Below are 22,390 nucleotides of genomic sequence, written 5' to 3' on the forward strand. Positions count from 1 at the left end.
ACAATAAATTAGTCAGAATTACTTTCTTTAAATACATAGGGATTCTACAGTTCATTTTGTCATGCAAATGTACTGTAGCATCACTCAAGGAGCAAGTAGTCATTAACTAGTAAACTTGTTTCACTTTGAAGGACTGGTGGCAATTTAGCAAGTCATGTGTTGGTTATACCCATTGCATTTTAAAAGGCACTTACTTTGAATTTACACAACCATCGTCCCACAACACAACAACTTGTCCTTTTGTGAGAGGGATGAAACGAACACCAGTCACCTGTCCAAAGACAAATGCCCATATAAGAAAGCTGTACAAACCAATCAGTAAGGTCAGATGTTCTGTCCTCATCCTACCTTCCTGAGTTTTTCCTTTGATTCTTTCCATTGAGACTTGGATTAAAAGACAAAACTCCTAGCTCTGCAGCTTTGGAGACTAGAAGTCTCCAACCTCTAAACCTTGCAGAAGACCTTCAGAGGCTCTGTGCACCACTATGAGCATGGTTATCACTTGGGATTGAACAAGCAGATACAGATATCTAATCTAGGACAGGCATGATTTCACTTCATTTTTAGCTATGAATTATTAACTGGAGACCTGTTGTCAAGCCTGGTAGCACATGACATAATTTTAAAACAGAAAATGTATTGCTGCGTTATTATTTTCCTACCATTGGTAAACTTGCTTTTATCTCAGTGATGGCTCCTATCACTTGCTGTGGAATGCTTTATCTTGAATTACGCCTTGGATAGCCTTCTTATCAAAGGAGAGAACTGTTTATTTACTAAGTGTACTGTGGTACTTTTAATAAATAATAGGCCCAAATGCTTAATGAGATTTGAAGAAGGAAGCAGTTTCTAATTTGGCGAGTCTGTTGGTAGAACACCACACATACTTGATCAGGAACAGAACTGGGTCTTGCACAGATGTGGATGAGAAAGACTGAGGGAACGGGGAAGTCTTGCTTCAGTGTCAGGATGCCACCTTCAGGAAAAGTGAAGGGGCCTGTTGCCACTGGATCCTGTGGATTCAAAGACAGGCCTTGTGAATAATCTTCCATTAACATTACGGAATGTAATATCTAACTGTTACATCAGTGTAAAATGAGTGTGTATTTACTTAGGGGCTGTAAAAAAATTCTAGTAGAGTTGTAAATATGTGCTGATACATGGCTTATAACCATCGAAGTTCTTCAACCTAGCAGACTCTTTTCTATTTTGGCTGTATTCCATCTCTTCACAAAACACACATATTATGTCCATCCCACAAAATACTAGGCCACAATGCCCTATAGCTGCAGTCTGCAGGTTTAATTAACCTCTCAGGCATGCCTTTCAGGCTCTCAGGTCTTTACAAACTGCGCCACCTCTTTGCTGTAGATCTCCAGTGTGCACTGAAAGTTATTGCTAGCTACAACAGCCACTCAGATGAGGTTCCACAAGATGGCCAAAAGGATTTAAAGCCTTTCTGCAGTCTTGCCAAAGGAAAACCTGATGGCTCCTGTAGGATCCCATAGGCCTTAGCAATAGGGGTTTATAGTGATTGGGAAGAGATGACACAGTACTACTGTACACCTAAGTCAGAAGGCAATTACTGCCTGTGAGCACTGAGGTGGTAAAGGTGGTCTCCTTTGTTTTAACCCATGGGTCTGAATGCTATGCGAGAATGAGCTAAAATTAAATGCCACTCACATATTCTCATACACAGTAAGTAATCTGGGCATGGCTTTCCTCAGTGAGGGGGGACACGTGAGAACTTATTCCTCAGTCCCCTCTGGGGTGAAATCGGAATTGGTGAGGATGAGGGGAAACTGCAGGCCTCCCCAGGAGCCCCTGAGAGGCACAAGGAGAGGCCAAGTGTCTTCTGAACTAGTACTGGGTAGTTTCCACCTCACGTGGCTGTTTGTTTTCTGTTACAGAGGGTTTTTCTTTTCAACTATCTGCTGAGGCAATGTGACCCTCCTGTAATAGATGCAGGGCCATGTGACCTATTTGGGGCCACTAGCAGAGAAGCTAGTGATCTACATTTAGTCTCTTGTATAACATGAATGCAAAGCTATCAATTGTCTGTGAGTTACGCTTCTCTGCATGGCTGCAAGTCCATTTTCAAATGCATAAGAGACGCACACGACTGTGGACTAAGGAAAAAAATTTGACTACCTGAGCTGATGCCTTGTCTCTTTATCTTTAATTAACCAATTAACAACCACTTTAGCCACACAACACTTCAAGGAAATACACGGTCATACCTCAGCATCCCTGATTTGCTGGAACTGCTCTGGGGACGGAAAGTCAGGGCTTCCTAGTTCCTTCCACTTCAGGTAGGGATTGGTTTGGTTGTTATCCAGGTAATACGTCATATACACTGGCTCTTCAGGAACACAAATGAAAGAAAGTAAACCCTTCATTTGGATTTAAATACCAACAAGAATAAATTTAGCAGAAGGTGCTGATATATACATTCGCAAAAGCGATTTCAGCACTTTGGAGCCTGGCTTCCAGTGGAAAGTCATGAGGATAGGGTTAGCACTCTTATGAGGTTCTACAACCCAGCCTGTATTTTCCAAGTTCAAATTTTAAGTTATTATGTCCACATCCAGAATTGAGGCCCACTTATTTTTTCGCAGAGGTGCTGCATGTATTTGTTGGACAACTGCATCAATTGTGTAATAGTGTGGTCATGTTGGCTACCTTGGAGTGATCTTGGTAAGGGAATTTGTTGCCTGGCATTATCCAGCCAAGATAAATAGCTTTCTGAGAAGGTAGCATTTGCAGCTGTTGTTAAAGACAGGGGCAAAGTGGAAAGAGTTTTTCCTACAAGAGCACCATCATATCTCAGAAAAAAATGGGAGTGCCCAAAAGATGAGTGAGAAAGTTAGCAAATGAAACTCACTCTCGCCAGGAAAATAAACTCATCAGAAGTTTTTCAGCACACGTTCTGCCTTCATAATCAATTATGTGAACTGCCTACATGCTGTTTGCTTACCTCTAAGTTTGGGGAAGTGGGTGGCATTCACTGTGATAGTGCTGATATTGGATGAAGTCCTGTTATCTTCACTTGAATAAATCAGTAGAGTAGCTTGCCAACTGTCAGAGGGCTGCAGCTCACTTGGGTTGTGCACAGATGCCAGGACACCAACTGAGTCGTTTTCAGTGCTTTCGCCTTCACTGCTCTTTACTTCTGCAAAGATCTGTTTTTCTCCTTTGAAAAAATGTGACAACTCTTTAAACATAACTGCTAGTCTACCCAACTTCTGATATAAAAAAGGTCAAAACATAGGGATCTATAGGTTGAGTGGTGTTCTAGCTTTTTTTTTTTTCAGGTATAGCATCAGTCAGGATTATGGGTGGATTTTATTACTGCAGAGCATGCACATACCACAGCAGGTCTTATGCTTAGCAGTTCAGCTAACAAAGTCTACATATGTAACAGTGAATTAGGATCTCCCTGTAGTAGGCTGCATGTGTCTTACAGCTGTCGGCATTTATTAAAGTCATTTGCAGCCTGAAGTGATAGCACATGAGGAAGTACCAGTCAACTAAAAAGAGTGGTTGGCATGCAGAATTTGTAAACAAAGCAGTAGATTAAATCAAAGAGATGACAGACTGTCAGGAAGATTCTCCTGAGCTATTAATTTCTCAGAGGAAATGAGAGTTCATTTTTGTAACAACCACAGCTGGGTAGGAGAAATCTGGCTTTTATCAAGAGTGAGATGGCTGACCCAATCTCTGTCATGCATGAAGCTCCTAGGTTGATGAAGTTACTGATGTGCTCTCTCCTCGGTGATTACCATACCTAGCAGTGCCAGCAAGCCCATGACAGTTAGCACTGGTTTCCGCACCATCTGGACATGAGGTGGCTTTGTATTGTTCATCTGGAAACGTGCTGTCAGAGTCCGCTGTGTGAAGTAATGGGGGTAGTAGCTCAAGAAGGCATTGTCATTACTCAGTAGTGTATAGTTGATGGTGTTGTTGGCTTTGGCAATAAGCAGGTTTTGATGCTGGATGATTACCTGCAAAATCATGGAGAAAATGGAACTTCATCGTGGAAAAAAATCCAAAGAAAACACGATATCTTTATTTATTTTTTATTTTTAATCTTTACGGCGTATTAGAAGGAACTGTCACTCTGTCATTTAGAAAAGTGTGAAGAACAAAACTGTTCTTCACACCTCTTGAAGAAACTATTTTTAGGTAATACATTAATCACGGGAAAATTTGAAGTATCCACACAGTTTAGGCAATAAAAATTCTCTGAAATGACTACTACTAGTAGTTTGCATAAATTATGAATATGTTTCCGTGGTGACTGAACTACAAATGATATTCCTCTGTTTTGAATATTGGATTAGTAAACTGTATTTATTAGCTGAAATAAATGTAAATGTAAAAACTCCAAATCTGGAGTTACTTTGTAGCCATTAGACTAGTGTCTATAAGTTGGTCCCGGATTCCATTCCTCAATCAGTAGTTTTATCCTTTTAGTGCTAACAAGGAATACATTCTCTCTCAGTATTGCACTGGTCACTGGGCTGTTCTGCAAAATGCCGGAGTTCCCAAGCTCTCTGTTTACCAGATTGTGCCTAGATATCAGAATCAAACACTACTTCAGAAAGCTGACAACAGAGAAGGTCTCATAATTGTGACTCTGAAGAAAGTGCATTTAACAACACCAGGCTCCAGCTCCTATCTACCGAAGTGTTAATTTTCTGTTGGATAGGTCTTTTTTATCCCTTCATAACACCATGTCACTATAAACACTGCTCTTTCTCTCAAAAACTCCCTGCAGTGCAGCCAGTGACTTACTGCTCTGGAGAAGAATCCTTCTGTATGCAGGCTAAAGGAGCTAGAAGCCTTTGTTCGCAGGCACAGCCGACAACACGTATCCCATTCCTGGGTGACACACATGCTCCCATGTTTGGGAATTACTGCTTTGCACAGGTGTGTTTGGACTCTGGATGCTCTATAAGGTAGTGGGTCACAAAACAGGCATGCAGTGGGAACTGTTGCTTTGTAAGGGCAAGACCTGAGCTTGCCCTGGGACCAGACTACAGTTCCTGCAAGGGCAGGAAAGGTGAGCATTCTCTTCTCCTGCTTTTCTGATCATGAGCAGTATTAGCAGTAATTAATACGACCATATGTAGAGAATCATTATCAAAAGACAAAGAATGGGCTTATGCTTAGAGCTCAGTGGACTTCATAATTATACCTGATGTCCCTTGACAAGATAAACTTGTGAAGAGACTGGGAAATAATCCCACAGAAGTGAAGTGACAGCTTGGAGAGAGAATGTGTGGGTATAGTCTTATCAGGTGGATTTAACTGGGAAATTGTGTACAATACCCAACACATTCTTCAACATATGGATGGCTAGTTATTGTTTTTTTTTTTTTTTGGGGGGGGCCAATGAAGAAAATTTATACAAAGTAAATAAAGCTACTGTTAACAAACTGTTCAGGGAAACACCAGCTATATCTTTTAGGCTCTCTATTTTATCTCTATTATTCTGAGTAGTCAGAAAAAATGACTCTAAGTCTACTTTTGCAACTGCGTTAACAGTTCAGAAGACCCTACTGTGACAATGTTTTACCTTTACAACCATAGCTGCATATGTCACATCAGCTCGCCACAGCTGTGGGATGGACCATCCAACCATAGGATCTGCTTCATCATTGTATATGGGAACAGAAGCAAAATTTGGAAACAACTTCTGAATTTGTCCAACTGCTTCCACTTCTTGTTCCAAGATGTAGAGAGAACGCCCACCTCCCTGCAACAATATTTCATATCTGCGTAGTGAAAGTGAGCAAACAATAGTAGAGACACAACATGGAGACCTAAACACATTATGAAAATATGTTACTGGAGTCCCTGAGGAGCTGTGGACCACAGAGTATTAGAATCTTACACCTAATCCACTACAGTATCCGCTGATTGTATGAGCTCCTCCTAAAACATAAAATGGAAAAGATGTAGAGGAGCTGAATCCCCGTGGGCATTAGGCATAGGCCTTTGAGTTGAAGTCTTGCAACTGACCATCTTCTTCAAAATTTCTTTAGAATAGGTAGCTAGTTATGATTCCTGATATAGGTTGCACACTCACCTAGGAATCAATGTCATAAATCAGAATAAAATGTAAGTTGGACTAAACTGATTAAAAATAGCTTTAAATTGAAGTCTTGGACCAACCTTCTTATGAAGAGAGATGTAGTCCAGCCTTACACCAGTCTCCCCTGTGAAGAAGTTGGTTCCATTGTAGCAATGACGCAGAAGACTCCAGCATATGGGTGACTTGGGAAAAGGGTGGAAGGAATCTCCAGGCCCTCCAAATTTTAGTAGAGGACTGGCTGCTCTTAATCCTTCTGAGCAGGCATCGTAATAGTTGAGGAACCCTGAAGTCCAAGCAGATACATGTATCAACAATAATAACTCAAAACAGAATCTTGATCTAAAACTATGGGGAGATATTATAACTCTTTCTATTTTTGCATTTATTGGCAGGACCTCACAAGCTGAGTCTACTCTTTCCTAGGCAATGACAACATGAGAAGACATGAAAACCTCTGCTGCATTCACAAGGTTCTTTCAAAGGTCTTGTGAGGACAGGTTCCCAAAGCATGCATCTATCAGTGAATGGTTTTCCCCTTACCCCACCCTCCATCCTGTTACTCCTCGTAAACTATTTTATAGTATTTTATAACCAATGAACAGGACTTAACAGTTTAACTCCTATTCTGTTTTCCCTGTTCTGCTAGCCCTGTATTACACTTATGCTCAAGCAGGGAACAGAGTAATTATTGTAGTAAGTAATATGACCTGAGCAAAAAAGATTAGATACACCTTCCACACTCCTTAGCTCTCCTATCTACCTTATTACTTTGCCAGCATCTCTCCTTTCTCACTATTTCCCACCCAACACACACACACTTCTCCCTTACTACACTAGTAAGTACACCAAAATATGCTTACCTTCCACTGTCATAGACACATTGTCAAAGTCATGGTGGTCTGGTTCATTCCAAGTTTCAAAATTCCATTTAGCAACATGCTCCAGTCTGTATCTATCTGTGTAAGAGGCCTCATTTCTCAGTGAGTTGAGTGCATGTACAGACAATCCTATCAGTTAGTCATGTGCTATACATGAGGTTATACACCCTGTTATACTGCAGTAGGGTGTAAATTACCTATTTTTAATAAGCTGGCAAATGCAATTTTGGTGATTTCAAAATGATACTTCATTTTGGATGTAGCAATATGTGAAAAAGATGAAAGGACCACCAACACAAAACTGCAGTGAGGTGATGTGAATAATAGCTTTGTGGGTAGGGCATCCGGCCTAAGTGAGACTCAGGCTAAGGCTTCTGCTTTGTTGGAAATATTCGAAGCTGTCACGTTGGATGCATTCAGGTTATCATGCCCTAATGCGAGCTGGTGGTTTACAACCACAATAACATAAAGAAGTTAAAACTCAGACCCCAGAGGAAGGCCAAATGTGCTGCCTAGAACACACTGCTCATTCAGGCTGTTGGACATGGAACAGAAAAATGGGGCAATAATCCCATTGGCTATTCTGGTATTTCCTGATATCTGGTATATCTGGTCTTTCCCTGTTTTGTGATGAATACCAGTGTCATGAAATTGAACACAACCCAGATTTTTTCGAGGTAGTTAGAAAGGATCACAACAGAATAAGTTTTTAAAACTTAAAACACATAAGAATGTGTGGTTTTTCTGTTTGTTTGTTTTTGAAACTTACTTATGTATCTCCTGGCCAGAAGTGTAATTAAATTTCTCCATCTTACTGCCTGCTCTTTATCTTCAAAATTTAAAAAGTATCCTGATGGATTTCCCATCAATTCAAATCCTAAAATATATATAAAAGATTAATTAATTAATTAATTAATTTATTTATTTATTTATTTATTTATTGTGAATGATAATCCCTTTTGATTAGCTAAAGGGTTATTGCATTATCTGAAGCAACCTTGTTAGTGAAGAAACAGAGATAACAAGCAGCATCATTTAGTAGGTTTTCTTTCCTGTTTCTACATGTCCCCACTGGGAATATTTCAGATTTGAGGTTGCTCGCTCTTGTTACTTGTTGATGACAATAGTAATCAATAATAATACTTACAATCACAAACTGAAGGTACAGGGTGAACATCAAACACTGCAGAAATACAGGGGAAGCTATACTTTGAGGACCTGCTTCTTTGGCCCCTTTGAGGCGCAAAGTTAATGGGTACAAAACTTGCTCCTCTTCAAGAAATCTCATTTCCCAATTGGTACATCTCAGACTATTGTTGCAAGCAATGTAAAAGCATTTGTGTTGTCTTAAGTGCCCTAATAATGCTTTTCTTACACAGTTTACATTTACATGGACGTGAGTTAAATGCAAGCAGTAAAAAAATGAATTTTGATCAAAATCAGCTTTGGCAAAGCTCACTAATAATGGTTCTATCTGATGATTGCACAATATGGTCAAACAGATGTGGCTAGCAGTGAGGGGAGGGAGCTGCTCTTACCTGGAATTAACTTATTTTCCCACAGGAGATCCATAAGGTTATCCAAGGCAGTAAAATTGTAGTGAAGTTTCTCATTCATCACTCTGAAGAATACAGGTGATAAAATGGTCCAATGTAAATATTGTAGCACTTGTTTGCAGACAAGCCAGATGTGTGCCTTCTTTTGGCTCTCAAAATTTACATATAACTAGGTTTCTTGCAACTGCATGCACGTGTTCTTGCTCTAAAGGGTGTTCACCATAAGCAAGCCATTTTTCTTGTCCAACACACACTGTTTCCCTATTCCAGCAGCAGCAACAGAAGTAATATAATGAGGTTGCTTGTTGGGTTTTGAGTGTTTTACAGTGTGTTAGGTTCTCTATCCTCCTCCCAAAGCAAAATTTACCGAGACTGTTCTTGGCTATCCTCCTTTTTCAGTTTTGAATTGATCACCTACTGACAGGCCAGCTGGTTTCCACCTCGTCTCATATGCAGTCTTTCTTAATGCTCTTTTATTTGCAATATACAACCGACGTTCCTTAAAAGTTCTCATGGGTTTAAAACGAGTTGAGAAAATAGCTCTATGCCTTTCAAAGAATGGTGAATTTATACACACAGTTGTAATTTGCCTGTAATTACCTGTAATTTTTACTTTATTGCTAGCATTCACTTACTATTTCTCCTGTACTTCTTGGATCTCTGGCTGCAACAATTTGTATTTCCAACTTGCTTTTGTATTTAGAAGTGGAATTCTGTCAGCCACATTTAAATATCTGAATTTTCCATATCTGAATATCTCAACTCGGGATATTCTATGATTCTGTGAATTCAAAGACTTAGTAAAAGCCCCATGATACATTCCTTTGTGTCAGCAATTCTTGCAGGAGTGCAAAATTCAGCAGTGCAAAATTGGGGTGTGCAACTGCATGGGAACACTGGAGTTCTTTTACCCAGGGGCTGAGAAACGCAATTTGCAATGATCTATGATACATTTGAAGATATACTTTAAATTCCTGAAAGGTTTTTCTCACATGGCACCCACTGAAAACAAATATAATGTGATATGTAGGTTGTGTACAGTTTCCCGTAACTTCTGAACGTGTAGCCTGATTTAACTGAAATCTGACAGGGCAGGAAAAGTCTTGCAGTCTGAAGTATCAACAAGAAATTCAAAATTAACTGTTGTTGACAGTATTCTGTTAAGGTAACTTACTGCCATTTGGCACAAGTCACAGCTTTGGGCTGATGTCCAAATTCTGCTTCGGAATGTCCTGAGCAAAAGGTTTTGTAAGGACCCTTGGAGACTAAGTGCAGCCCTGGTAAGACCCTTAACGAAGATGTTTAGGGTCTTGCCATTATCTGTCAGAGCTGATTTCTCCATTCTTGCCGGAGAAACCTACCCTGGTACACTGCAGCCTGAGCTCTGCCTCTGCTGCCTTGACCACTTTGTCCTAGGCACCTTGCCTCTGCTTGGGTTGTACAAATGAACTGCAGACGGAGTGCCCTAGGTATGGTAGAAGGGGGAGAGACAATCAGTTAGAGGGATTTTAACTGATCAGAGCTAGCACGGCATGCTGGGCACAAAGGGTAGAAAGTGGGAGCAGAACAGTCAACAGAAAATCTCTTAAATCACCGCTGGGTTCTGTGTAGAGATTCACAAACTCGTTTCTTTCCATGCCCTTAACAGGGAAGAAGGGGTCTGAGCCACTTAGACTGAGGGTTCTTCCTCTGTCCTCTCTTGCCAAGGGAAAGCTTCAGTTGAGAACCTGTAATAGTAATCTTGAAGGTCTCAGAGAAATAAGAAGGGCTGACAGAATTGCCTAGTGAATACAGAAGGGAACTGTGCAATGTAAAGAGGAGAAAGTGCCATCAGCATCTCTGACTATGACTTAGAGAGCAAAATAGAACAGGCAAAACAAATGTAATCCAAGCTATATCCACTGTACCAAACCCATCTGTGACATAACCATGCACATACTCTTAGTCCCAGCACGGTCACGCTCTTAGCAAAGACCTGAAGCTGGCTCGTCTCTTTTAAAGTATGTTCTTCCACCATGACAGACATTGTCGTGCCTGCAGCCACTGACAGGCTTGCAGCTCCTGCCAAAGTCAAACAATGCAGATGTGAAAGAAGAAAAAATCAGATTTACTGTAGTACCCATAAGAGCATTTCAGAAGTTACTGTTGAACTAAAGAATGGCTGTTTGGAAGGAGCTTTTTTTTTTTAATTATTATTTTTTTTTGGCTTACACAGACATTTAAAAAAAAGAAAAAAAAAAAACGGTCTGTCAGTCCTATTCCAAAGTTCAAAGACAATTATTTTGTTGCAAAATGTAGTTGTGCTCCCTCAGATCCATTAACTATTTCCAGTTATACCCTGTGTTCTATTGAAATATTTGCTTACTTGCACACTTACAGTCAGTGAGCATAAGAATGATTAACTCTACTGTCTTGTAAAAACTTAATAACACCATTCAAATAATAGCAAAGGAACAAATGTCTTTCTGACTCCAGTCTAAGGGCTACACAGTGCTACGTGAAAATACACACATAAACAAAGCCTTCTGTCCTATGCAAGTACACTCAAGATCCCAGCAAATCTACATTTTTTTCTCCTATGCCCACTAAGTAAAATATTTAAAACAGAATCCCATTGCCAGCCATGACTGAGGTGGCAGTACATTATTTGCTGTGCTATGTCTGTAGGTGTAGAGGTACATCTTACTTCCTTTGGCTGATCTGCCACTTTATGAGAATATTTTCTTGCTTGCAGACGGATTAGTATGTATCCTGCTATTAACAAGATATGCAAGTTACAACCTTTTTCTATTTCAATATCTGAAATAATTTCTGTCAGGAAAAAATACATTAGAGGCGCTGCTTTGACATAGCACCAGTCATCAGACCAAGAGTTTGAATAGCTGCATGAAATAACGTTTTCCGGGCTCTTGAAAATTCTTGTTTGTATAACCAATTTATCTCCAACTTCAAGAACATAAAATGACTACTTGCCTGATATGATTGCCATTTTCACAGACCTTGTTCTTACCCTTTATAATGTTACTTTTCTGATGTGAAATGGATGTTTTTTTTAATGACCTGTATATGATCACTAGAATTCGGGTTGCAGGGCTGCATGTCATGAGGTGTCTGTAGGCAGTGCTGACTGTCAGTCATGAGGCACAGCAGGGAACTCGTAAGCTGGTATTAAATACAGACATTCTACATGGTGAATACTGGCTCAAGTGTCAGGCTGTTACCACACATGACAGTAAATATAATTTCAAGACACTGACGACAAGATCAAAACTCATCAACGCGGCTGTAAGAAACAACTGCAATAAGGCATTTGATGCAACTTGCAAACCTTTACCAATATTCAAACTCTTTTTTTGCCAGCTTCCTCCCTGATCTCTCTGCTCCTAAGTCATGGTTTCTAGATAGCTCTTCCTCTACTTATGAACAAGCAGAAGTCTCTGTACTCGTCATTTCAGCTGAATGCTTGCCAGACTGGGATTGCTCACGGTTTGCTGCTGGCTATTTCTGATGTGGAGCAGCAATCACTGCCCTGTCCATGCCTGGCTTTCAGAAGTTCCTCTACTGTGCTTTTCAGGGAGACTTGCCAGATAAGTCCTTCCTTTTCTTCAGTCACAACAAGGAACTGCACTTAAGCATTTTTACTGGCATCCTGGCAGCAATGTCTCTGTAATTCCCAGGCCTGAGGCTGCTATACTCCAGAACCTGCTCCTGCTGGTGAAGTTTCTTTCCAGCCATTGCCATGGTCATGGTTCCAGGACCATTTGTATGTGCTTCTCTTGTGCGTCTCATGTCACAGCTGTGCTGTGAACATGAAGAGCAGTGCTGAGTAAGGAAGGGGGCCTGCTTACTGCCACAAAGTCTTACTATTTTTTTTTCTGGAAAGATGGCTTGCTTTGTGGGCCATCCTTTGCTGAGTCAAAGGTTACAGGCCATTGTTAACAGCTTTCTGCAGCCTTTCCACATACTGGAGGAAAGGAGGTAATTATTAAGGTGTCAGCACCTTAGTTCACATGAAGCTCTGCTTCAGCTAGCACAGCTGTGGATTCTGCTCCTTAGCCTGTGGCTGTGGCTCCCCTCCTGTGCTCAGCAGGTTGCATCTGCCTCTTTTCTGACCTGGGCTGATCCCGTCAAGGGATATAGTAACACACTCTAAAAACCTAATGCACACACAGACATTGGACCAAATATCTTATCTACAGAGAAGAAAGCAAGAAAAACAAAGGCAGGGAGTGTTTCTATTCCAGGTAATCTTCAGTCAAGTATTGAATCTCTGATAACACGTCAAGGTAACTTTATCAAACTTTAATGTAGTGAACAAAATTCCCCGGAAAAGGAAACACTGGCTGACCCCCATCGGTAGACCACAGCCCTGTTTAGGAATTCAAAGGTAGCACGTGAGGTGACCATCAACAGAGGTCTTCTGCTGAACAGAGCTTTGTCTAGTCTAGAATTGATGTGATCAGGAAGTATCTATATATCAGAGTAGTGCCCTTCTCCTCCAGACGTTCTCACTCAGCTCGTGTAGCCTCCCTTAGCACTCCTCATGGACGTAGTTAACACACAAGTCAGAACCTAATGCAACTTGATTTATTTTCACCAGTGTCTGAGAACAGCAACAGGGCCAGGTATGTCTGTTGCTTACATGCAACCTCTCTTCCAGCAGATTAGCTGTGGGGGCAGCAGGGCAGCAGAGCCTGCTTACATCCTCACTGGGAGCTCCTCATGGGAAAGACTGCTGGCCAAGTGGTGAATGCAGACAAAAAACAAGGACAGAAAACTGGCACAAGGTGTTGGCAGAGGTGAGGTGCAAATGACAGCTTAACAGTAAACGTAATTTTTCCACAGAGTACTGTCTGACCTCAGAAAATAAAGGTGCACTCCATGAGGGAGCCACCTAAAAAAGCCCCAAATCCATGGGAAGCTTTCTGCATTGCCATCTTATTTAGAGATAACTGAAGGTGGAGCCTGAGGTACTAGGCATACTAGGCATCCTGGTGTGGTGTCACCTGAGATAACAATCATATTACATACCCGTATTCATTTGATAGATGCTTAACTGTGTGCCAGACCATCGTTATGTGGCCTGGTAAGCTGGTTCATGCAGGCATACACTTCCTTGGCCATGGTGCCAGGATGTGGCCTTTGGCTAGGTGACACGGTCAAGGTTGTTCTGATGAGTATGTATGCACGGTAATTAAATGCCACCTCTCAAGTGTAACCAACTGTTGTTTTAGGTAACTAGTATAAGGAGAACCCTTAGAAACAGTGTCCTAAGGAACCGCTTACTGCCTTTTCAGTGTTCCTCATGACATTTTAAGAGAGCATGAATCTTCAGACCGTACTTAACGTACACGATGAGCAAAGTGTCCCTATAACCTTGAGAGGAGTTCAGCATCCAAAGCTGAGTCTTACTTTTTGCAGATGAAAGGAGAACTGACTCTAGGGAATATTCACTGGAAAGATGTAGGCACAGTCACTGATAAACTCTGTCGTTCAACCTTTTGCTGCTACCAGCTTCTCCAGAAGGAACTGTCTTCAGAAGTAACTGTCTTACTTCTTCAGCCAGGAAAGCAGTCTGTGAAGTGACAGTGAGCCACACAAGCTGTGGGCACAGCATCTTCAAGATGAAGGTCAAGAGTTTTAGACTGGCTATGTCAGCAAGTTTATCTTTTCCAAGAGGGCAGCTTGCTCCCCTCCAAGTCCTTCTTACAGCACAAAATAATCCTGCTTCCTGTTTTTCACTTGACTTTTGGCAGCTATGAGGAGTGAAATGGAGACAGTTTAAAGTTCAGGCTGTTACAAAGACATTGTTTGCTCCAAAACCACCAACTGTCTACATGAGATTCTTGTTCTGCTGAGTACTTTAAAACCTTCTGACCTTAGAAGCAGGTCCTACGGGACTGTGAGTAGTATGGAAATGATACCTCAGAGTATTCGAAGGGCAGGGTATTTCATTAGCATTCACCTTTCCAGAGGCTGCCTTCTCAGCAGTTATTGCTCCAGGTTTCATCAACATCAACCAAAAAAACTACTAAATTGATACCTCAGGTTTAAGCACAAGATCATTAATGAATAACTACGAAATCAGCAGGCTCCTGGGTTATTAATAAACAACACTCCCCTTCTGAACGCAGCTAGAAGCTGACAGTATGGTACTCATTCACATCAGAGCTGCTTCTACCATGTTCTTGCTCCACTCGCTCTAGCTTTTTACGGTCACTACAGGTATGGTAGTCGGCCCTCTTCTGTGAAGTCTTTGTATCCCCAAATGACCATGATCACTCAGCCTTTTGCAGATTCACAAACACTGTTTCTTCGTCCCTAGCAGTCCCTATGCAAAACATGGCCTGCGCTTTTCACAGGCTTTACAGAAAAAAAATCTCCATTTAGACAATTTTTCAGAGCTGCAAGATCAAATATTACTAAATAATAATAATATCTAGCTAAAGAACTGGCATATTTTATCACTTCCAGCTTCATTTGTTAGCATTAATACCTTTTTTCGTTTGCTTCTCAGCAATACCATTTGTGTAAACAGGGACTGAAAATCTGCCTGCTTTGGTTATGGCACAGCTTCTGCACAGAGGCAGAATGCCAAAGACTTCAGCACATGCTGTGCCTCTCTCTGAGGGCAGAACTGGGCCTGTGCTAAGCATAATTCACTCACCCTGTAGAGTGAATGAGTCAGCCCAGCAGTAAGGGGAGGGAGGATGCATTGCCAAACTACACAGCCAGGCAGCATCCAGCCCTTGCTGATGTCACAGCCTGTCACAGTTAATCCATCCACACAACCAACCAGCACGATACATGCACAAAATGAAGGACGGGTATGAATCTTTGTATTTTAGGAACAAACTGGCTTCATACATGCAAAACACAACATTTGCTAATTTACTGGAAATCACTATCTCTTCTACAATCCAGCCAGGAGCTGTGCATTCAGCGGCATCTTTTTATTTTTAAATAAAATCAAAATTGAAATTCATTTTTGATTGAATTCATTCAAATTGAGTTTCATTTATAGAGCGTCTTAATTAATTTCTTTCCTCTTTGAAATCAGCATTATCTGATGTTTACCTTGCAAAGCAGCTCACAAAATTTTTGTTATGATCTGGCTAAATCTCACATGCACAGAAGTGCAAGCAAACAATGAATGCTCTCAAGCCGCTGTTAATTGTGGCCTATGATTTTCCATTTCTTACTCAGCCTGCTTTTGTGAGCACAGTCTCAGTCCTTCCTTCAGCAATGTGCGTGTTGGTTAGGGGGGAAGAGAGAGAGGCAGACAAAGCATCAGCAGCTTCCTGTGCCAAGGTGAGTTAGCTTGCTAGGAAAATATTATTAGTCTGTTGTGTCTGTACCCCCCACCTCCCTCCTTTTAAAACAAATTTAAGATGTAAAAAGAAAAACAGGCTACGGAAGTGTAGAAATGGAGGTAACAGTTAAAGGCGTTTTGGTATCTGGCCTCTCCAGACATGTGAACATACCCTATCGGATTATCTAGGCATGGATAATTTGGTATGTCGTGAGATCTTATTGTGATCTCTTGTTGAGATTCGTTGAGCATACATCCATTTGTGAAGGGAATTAATCAAATAACGGTAAGCAGAATCCAGTAGCAGGAATTGGTTTTTGGCTGATTCTTGACTACAAATTTAAAGGCAATTTGATTGGTACGCTCAGCCACTTTGTAAGCCGGGCTGCGAGAGCAGACCCTCCTTTCTGACCGGTTTTGATGTGTGGAAGTGATTTGCTCCTGCAGAACACATGACTGCAAGTGAAATGTTTACTGTAGTTTTATGCTGTCATTGCTGATGCCACTATAAATAACGTCACCTATAAGCAAAATTTTGGAGAGTTGGGTAGGGAGATTAAATCCATAGTGAATGTTAAAGGATGACTTTGCAAATGCACAAAAAAAAAAAAAAGAGGAATGATGACCAAGTGCTAAAACTAGTTTGAGTCAAGCATGTAACTCCTTTTGGCATGGCCTGTGAAAGCTGTCACTGAACTTTTCATTCCAAGTGGCAGCTGACTGGTCTCTGTACATATCCAGCATTCTAACTCAAGCACCCAGTGTGATAATGCATCTTCACTGTAAGGAGTCTCCGTGGCACATATCAGACTTACTGGTTTAATTACACAGTACTCTTATTGTTACTTCCTCATTTTCACATCTTTATTTTCTGTTTGAGCTCCTTCTATTGTTTTGCCTGTTAGCTTTATGTGCAAACATAGTCCAAAAGTGCGTGAATCCAACTACTGCACAGGACCTGGCTTATTTACTGTTGTGTGGTAGCTCAACAAGGTGTTAGAATGGTTGCACTCCCTGCTGCCAAATATGCAATGAGAACTAAACTCAACAATGCTCTGTAAATCTGACAATCACTCAGGTTGCTCATAGGCTGGACTCATATGCTGCAACTGGATCTGAAGTTTTGGACGAATGCAGTGTGCTGCATTTACCAGGTCTTCAGCTTTTGCCATCCTATGGTTCTCAAAACTTGTTTTCACTTGGTGAGATCTGTAGGGAGGAACCTGTAATGGGACAACTAGCAAACAGCCAGAGAAAAGCAAAAACATGGATGTCACACTGAAGGTGTGAAGATACTCAGCTAGCCTTCTCAGCTGATGTACTTTTCTAGTGACCAGCTGAAGTACAGATTGAAAGTGGTGTCTGACTAAGCCCATCTGGATCTATTCACAGGACAGATGTGCTTTCAGGTGTGTCTTTCTATGTTAATCCTTTTCTGCCCTTGCCTCTATGTCTGATTTGAATATATCACTTATATGCAAAACAAAAAATTAGAAAGAATCTTCGATAAATGATACTGAGTTCATTTCCTTATTAAATGATGATGGCGAAAAGGCACAGTGAGTATGTCACCCACTGTCTTGCTCTTAATTTTTCAGAGTTTTTGTGGTGAGAGGTTTCTGACAACTTCAGAACTGTCAAACAAGCATTATAACCCAATCTGGAAAGAGTAGCTCTTTAAATGGCAGGTGTGTCACCTCCTGGCTCTTGAATGCAAAATGTAGCAAAACATTTTACAATTAAGCAGATAAAACTAATCAATTGAATGGATAGGCAGTTTTCAGTGAAATACAAACCTACAGCTCTCTGAAAACTTGAGCTGATAATTCTATTATGAACCTGGCTTTGGCACTACAATTTAGGCTAGTGACGTATGATTAAACACGGCAGCAACAGTTCTTCCACTCCATGGTCTTCTTTAGTTCATGTACAACCCTTCTTTCTTCTTTCTTCCCCTACCCCAAACAACTTCCACTAATATGGAAAATCTCTCCCTTTTCAATATAAAAGTAAATTATCTTGTGCACTTATGAAACATTAAAATTTAGCTCACGTTGCAGTAAGAAATGCTCTATTTCCTTTGCACACAGAAAAGGTTTTGAATATCCAGGTAAGATTACACATGAATGCAAGGAACAGTTGAAGAAGCTTTAGTGTTCCTTAGAGACTATCTTTGCTATAGTAAATTTTCCCCAAGGGTTTGCAAGTATCACTAGTAAAGTTCATCTTAAACTGATGAATAAGCAAGCTTTAGTTCCACAGTTCTGCCTGCTTAGGGATAAAAATGTCAAAAGAACAGGACACCATGGGACAAAGCTACTAACTCTGACTACTGTGAGCCCTCTGATCACTAAAATTCAGTAATGACAGCCTCCAGTCTGGAATACATCTTTTTCATAGGAGAGATTTCATTGCTTTACAGGAGCTGAATCCTGGGAGAGGCTGTAATTTTTCTGTTGTTTTCAATGGAACTAACAAAATCTTTGCAAGTAATTTTCAGACATTAAGGCAGATTCTTGACAATCATTACTAAGGATAGCAATTCTGGGAACCTGCTGAAAAAAAACAACAACACAGTTTTGTTTACTAGACAGACAAGCTCAGGCACTTTATGCTTAAGTGTACCCGAAGGTATGTGAATTCCTCCGGGACATAAGATTTATTAGTCAAGCCCCCCCCCCCGATGTATATTAATGAAAATCCTTTTTCAGTGGACATATCTACGTTAATTACCATGGACAGCTCAACGCTGTGTACATATAAGGGACACTACATTACCTTAATTCCGTTCAACACATCAGTGCATTTTTTTTTTTTACATCAAGTAAGTATACTGAACCCCTGCAAATGTTAAAGTCATGACTGTACTTCTATTTAGTCTCCATGCAGTGCAACTGGCTCTATTAAAACAGAATAGCAGAGATGAGTAAGAAGGCAGAGATTAACGGCCCCTGTACTTTAATGATTTTAAGCTTATCTTCTTCTACCTGTAATTACACTCTACGGGACAAAGATTTTCTCCAGTGCTACTATTTATTTATGTTATCTCACTGTAAACACCGCTGGAGTAATATAATTGGACAGACTCAATCTATATTATGACAGAATTTCTAATCTACTCCTGTAGAAAGCTGTGCTCCTGAGGAACTGTGCTACTGTGTGCTGATAAGAAATCTGTTGTGGAACTACCACAGCTACTTCGTGCCTTCGGTAAGTCCTATGCAATTGGTTCTATGTTTGTAGTAGGAAAAATGCATACTAAAGGGTGGTCTTACTCATTTTTATATAGATACAAGTTTGCAATGATTTTTTCCTGATCTCAGAATTTCTCCTGCCAGCAGGGACTACAGAAAACTAAAAAACAAAATCAAGAAAACTAACTAACAACATCTTTCCACTCCCATATACACAGAATTTTCAGCGGCACTGAAGACTTGCCACAGCTAGAGAAGGAGTGTTAAGCATAGCATGTAAGGGCTTTTAAAAGTGCTGAAAAACATGCTTGTGCTTTTCCCAGGTGATGCTGGCAGGAAGATGAGGAAAGGGTTAGTGATTTTTCTTTAACAAACTCTATGCTGTTGGAAGGGTTTAGGCACTGGTCCTTGTATTTTCTCTCTGGTGGACACACTGTAGACTTGGTGGTTTTTCTAACACTGGTGCAAGATCTGAAACTCATCCTGGTATGCTGGTGGTTATGGGCGTTGCATATGAGTAGGAGAGTGGAAGCTAGTAGAGAGATGTAGAAGGATTTTCTACACGTTGTTCTGATCTAAACTCCTGTTATATGTTCATCAAAGAGTCCACCTGTTTTTGACATTAGTGTTCCGTTCACCTGTTTCTCCCTAATTCTGCTTATTTAGAGCACTGGAATAACAAAATTATAACTTTGAAAGTGTTGGAGGGCACTGACGAGGACTTTGCAGTAAATGCTTATTTTTACTGCTCCCATGTTTCATATAAAATTGCTACCAAATGCCTACAGCTACTCTGACTGATTTCTAGGCCTAATTTTAAATGTTATACTACATTTTTTAACCCTGAACTGCAACGAGAACATTCTTGGCATTTTATTATATTTACCATTGATCATAGTCTGAAGACAAAACTTAATACTGTTATTCCTGAACGCTCAGGGGACCTGTAGTCTATCCTTCACCGAGATGTTTCAGTGCTACGTTTAAATGTTCTTCGGTTTGGTTGCCGTTGGGCCACCAGGGGAGCTCACAGACAGTATCTGCAGATCCAGGCACTTTGCAAATGTTTGTAGTTCCACCAGTAAATCCTGACTCCTGCTAGTGTTGTTTCTCTATAGACATTAAAACCAACGTAATTCATGATACTTCATATTACATCGATGGACTTACAGACAAATTACTTTGTTTTTTAGCTAACTGCATTTGTATGTGTATTCAAAATGTAGTCACTACTAGATTATCATTTGAATGTGGTATAATTTTCTGAAAAACTAAAATAGTTACTTTATGTTGTGACTTAAAAAGCTCGAGGATGTGTTCAAATCAAAGCTCTTTAGAGAAATGCCTCCTATTTCAAAGTAGTGAAATAGCATTTCAACCTAACACCAGTCTGAACACCTGATTTGCTACCAAAATGACAATTTTAAATTCAAAACAGTGTTTTGGAAAAAGTACAGGAAAAAGACAAAAACCACAACAGACGTTAATTCATCACAGTGCAGTGGGAAGTCTTCCTTTCTGCTTTTCTGATTTAAGCAGTTTCCTTAACTCAGCTGAGTCATTCCTGTGATGGTACTGTTAATGTATAGTTTCTAAACATAACTGTTTAGTTTCCTCATGCATTCTGGAGTGACATGACTGACCATGGAGTGCACTGAGTCTCTTTTTCTTAGCAGCTGTCCTTGCAGTATTCAGTGAGTTTAAATGCTGTCTTAAATTACATTTGGTGAACAAAGGGCTATGTCTGCAATATATAACCATTCTGAAGGTCAACAGACACAACTTTAGCCAGGCTCTTTTCAGTGGTGCCCAATGCCAGGACAAGAGGCAGTGGGCACACACTGGAGGACAGGAGGTTCCCTCTGAACACCAGGAAACACTTCTGTGCTGTGCAGGTGGCTGAGCACTGGCACAGGTTGCCCAGAGAGGCTGTGGAGTCTCCTTCTTGGAGATCTTCAAAAGCTGTCTGGACGTGGTCCTGGGCAGAAGGCTCTAGGTGGCCCTGCTTGCACAGGGAGGTTGCAGCAGGTGACCTCCAGAGGTCCCTTCCAACTTCAGCCATTCTGTGAATCTGTGAAAACTAAAAAGTGTTTGGCTAAGCAGCACAAGACATCCAAATGAGGAAAACAGTTCCAATATAAGGGAACTGAATGAGTTCTGCAGTCCTAACACCGTCCTGATAACAATCAGTAGACTAAATGGCAAACTAGACAACTTCAAAGACCACCAAGAGCACAGTTTAGCCCCACCAGGTGCATTTGGTCTTGTATTTCAGCTTTTAGAAAAACTAAGCCACAGTAAGTTGAAGCAGCACTGACTTGCTTTGTGGATTGCACCAACCGTAATGAGGGAAATTAATAATAATCTATCATATTAAAATCAGAATCACAAATTGGAATACTTAGTAATACATTTCCATAAATTGTTCTTTTCAAAACATGACTGAAAGTACTGTTTAGGCACATCACCTGAGCAGGTGACCACATGGTATAAAGGTAAATTGTATACTAATTAGAGTCCTAAGGGCATTTTAATTCACACAGATATTAATTAGGCTTAAGTGTTTTTTGTTTGGTTGGTTTTGTTTTGTTTTTTAATTCACTGAATTTATGAACTTCAAACACGCAAAAAGAGGAACAAGGTTATTTCGTTTGCACTATGTACTTCTGAGAATTTGATGTTATTGATTTTAGCCCAATAAACAAGCACTTGTAAGATTCCTTGTATGAGTAATTTAGCAGTTCATTATGCTTTTAAGTATACAACTAGGTAACCAGATATGAATTGTATGTAACAATGCTTTGAATTTTCTGAAACATTCTCCTTTCTTCAAGTAAATGTGCCAAAAAAGCCGTAAATGTGCCAAAAAAGCCAAATATATTTTATCTCTTTATAACATCTTTTTTTTTTTTTTCTGAGTGCCATCAGGTAGATTTTGCTTTTAGACTTTCACTGCTCTTAATCCAGTTAATATTAGGCATCTGTACATATGCAAAAAAAGTAAGTCAGGCCTACAGGAAAGTCGGGGAGAGACTCTTCATCATGGTGTGCAGTGACAGGAAAAGGGATGATGACCTTAACCTAAAAGTGGGTAGATTTAGATTACATTTTAGGAGGAAATTCTTTACTTTAATTAAATTACTTTAAGAGGGTGGTGAGGCACTGGCACAGGTTGCCCAGAGAAGCTGTGGATGCCCCATCCCTGGAGGTGTTCAAGGCCAGGCTGGATGGGGCTTTGGGCAACCTGGTCTGGTGGCAGGTGTCCTGCCCACGGCAGAGGATTGGAACTGGGTGATCTTTAAGGTCCCTTCCAACCCAAACTATTATGTGATTCTATCAAAAGTTAGACA

The 22,390-nt window shown here is 40.5% G+C and overlaps 1 protein-coding gene across 6 annotated transcripts in view; it reads right to left on the reverse strand.

Moving 5' to 3' along the window:
- The window catches only part of IDUA (alpha-L-iduronidase), a 51,834-nt gene that overhangs the window by 3,248 nt on the left and 26,196 nt on the right, over positions 1–22,390 (reverse strand). For 3 of the 6 annotated variants that reach the window (XM_083817594.1, XM_083817593.1, XM_083817596.1), the window contains 10 exons: positions 8,517–8,599; positions 7,748–7,855; positions 6,961–7,056; positions 6,181–6,383; positions 5,582–5,761; positions 3,788–4,004; positions 2,978–3,193; positions 2,241–2,362; positions 888–1,013; positions 195–271 (listed from right to left, as the gene is read on the reverse strand). In XM_083817594.1, coding sequence (XP_083673720.1) covers positions 195–271; positions 888–1,013; positions 2,241–2,362; positions 2,978–3,193; positions 3,788–4,004; positions 5,582–5,761; positions 6,181–6,383; positions 6,961–7,056; positions 7,748–7,855; positions 8,517–8,599 — 1,428 coding nt within the window. The remainder of the gene's footprint in view (positions 1–194; positions 272–887; positions 1,014–2,240; positions 2,363–2,977; positions 3,194–3,787; positions 4,005–5,581; positions 5,762–6,180; positions 6,384–6,960; positions 7,057–7,747; positions 7,856–8,516; positions 8,600–22,390) is intronic. The other 3 variants (XM_083817597.1, XM_083817595.1, XM_083817598.1) reach the window with 3 other exon arrangements.

Source organism: Anser anser, assembly GCF_964211835.1.
Source record: "Anser anser genome assembly, chromosome: Z".
Lineage (NCBI taxonomy): Eukaryota > Metazoa > Chordata > Aves > Anseriformes > Anatidae > Anser > Anser anser.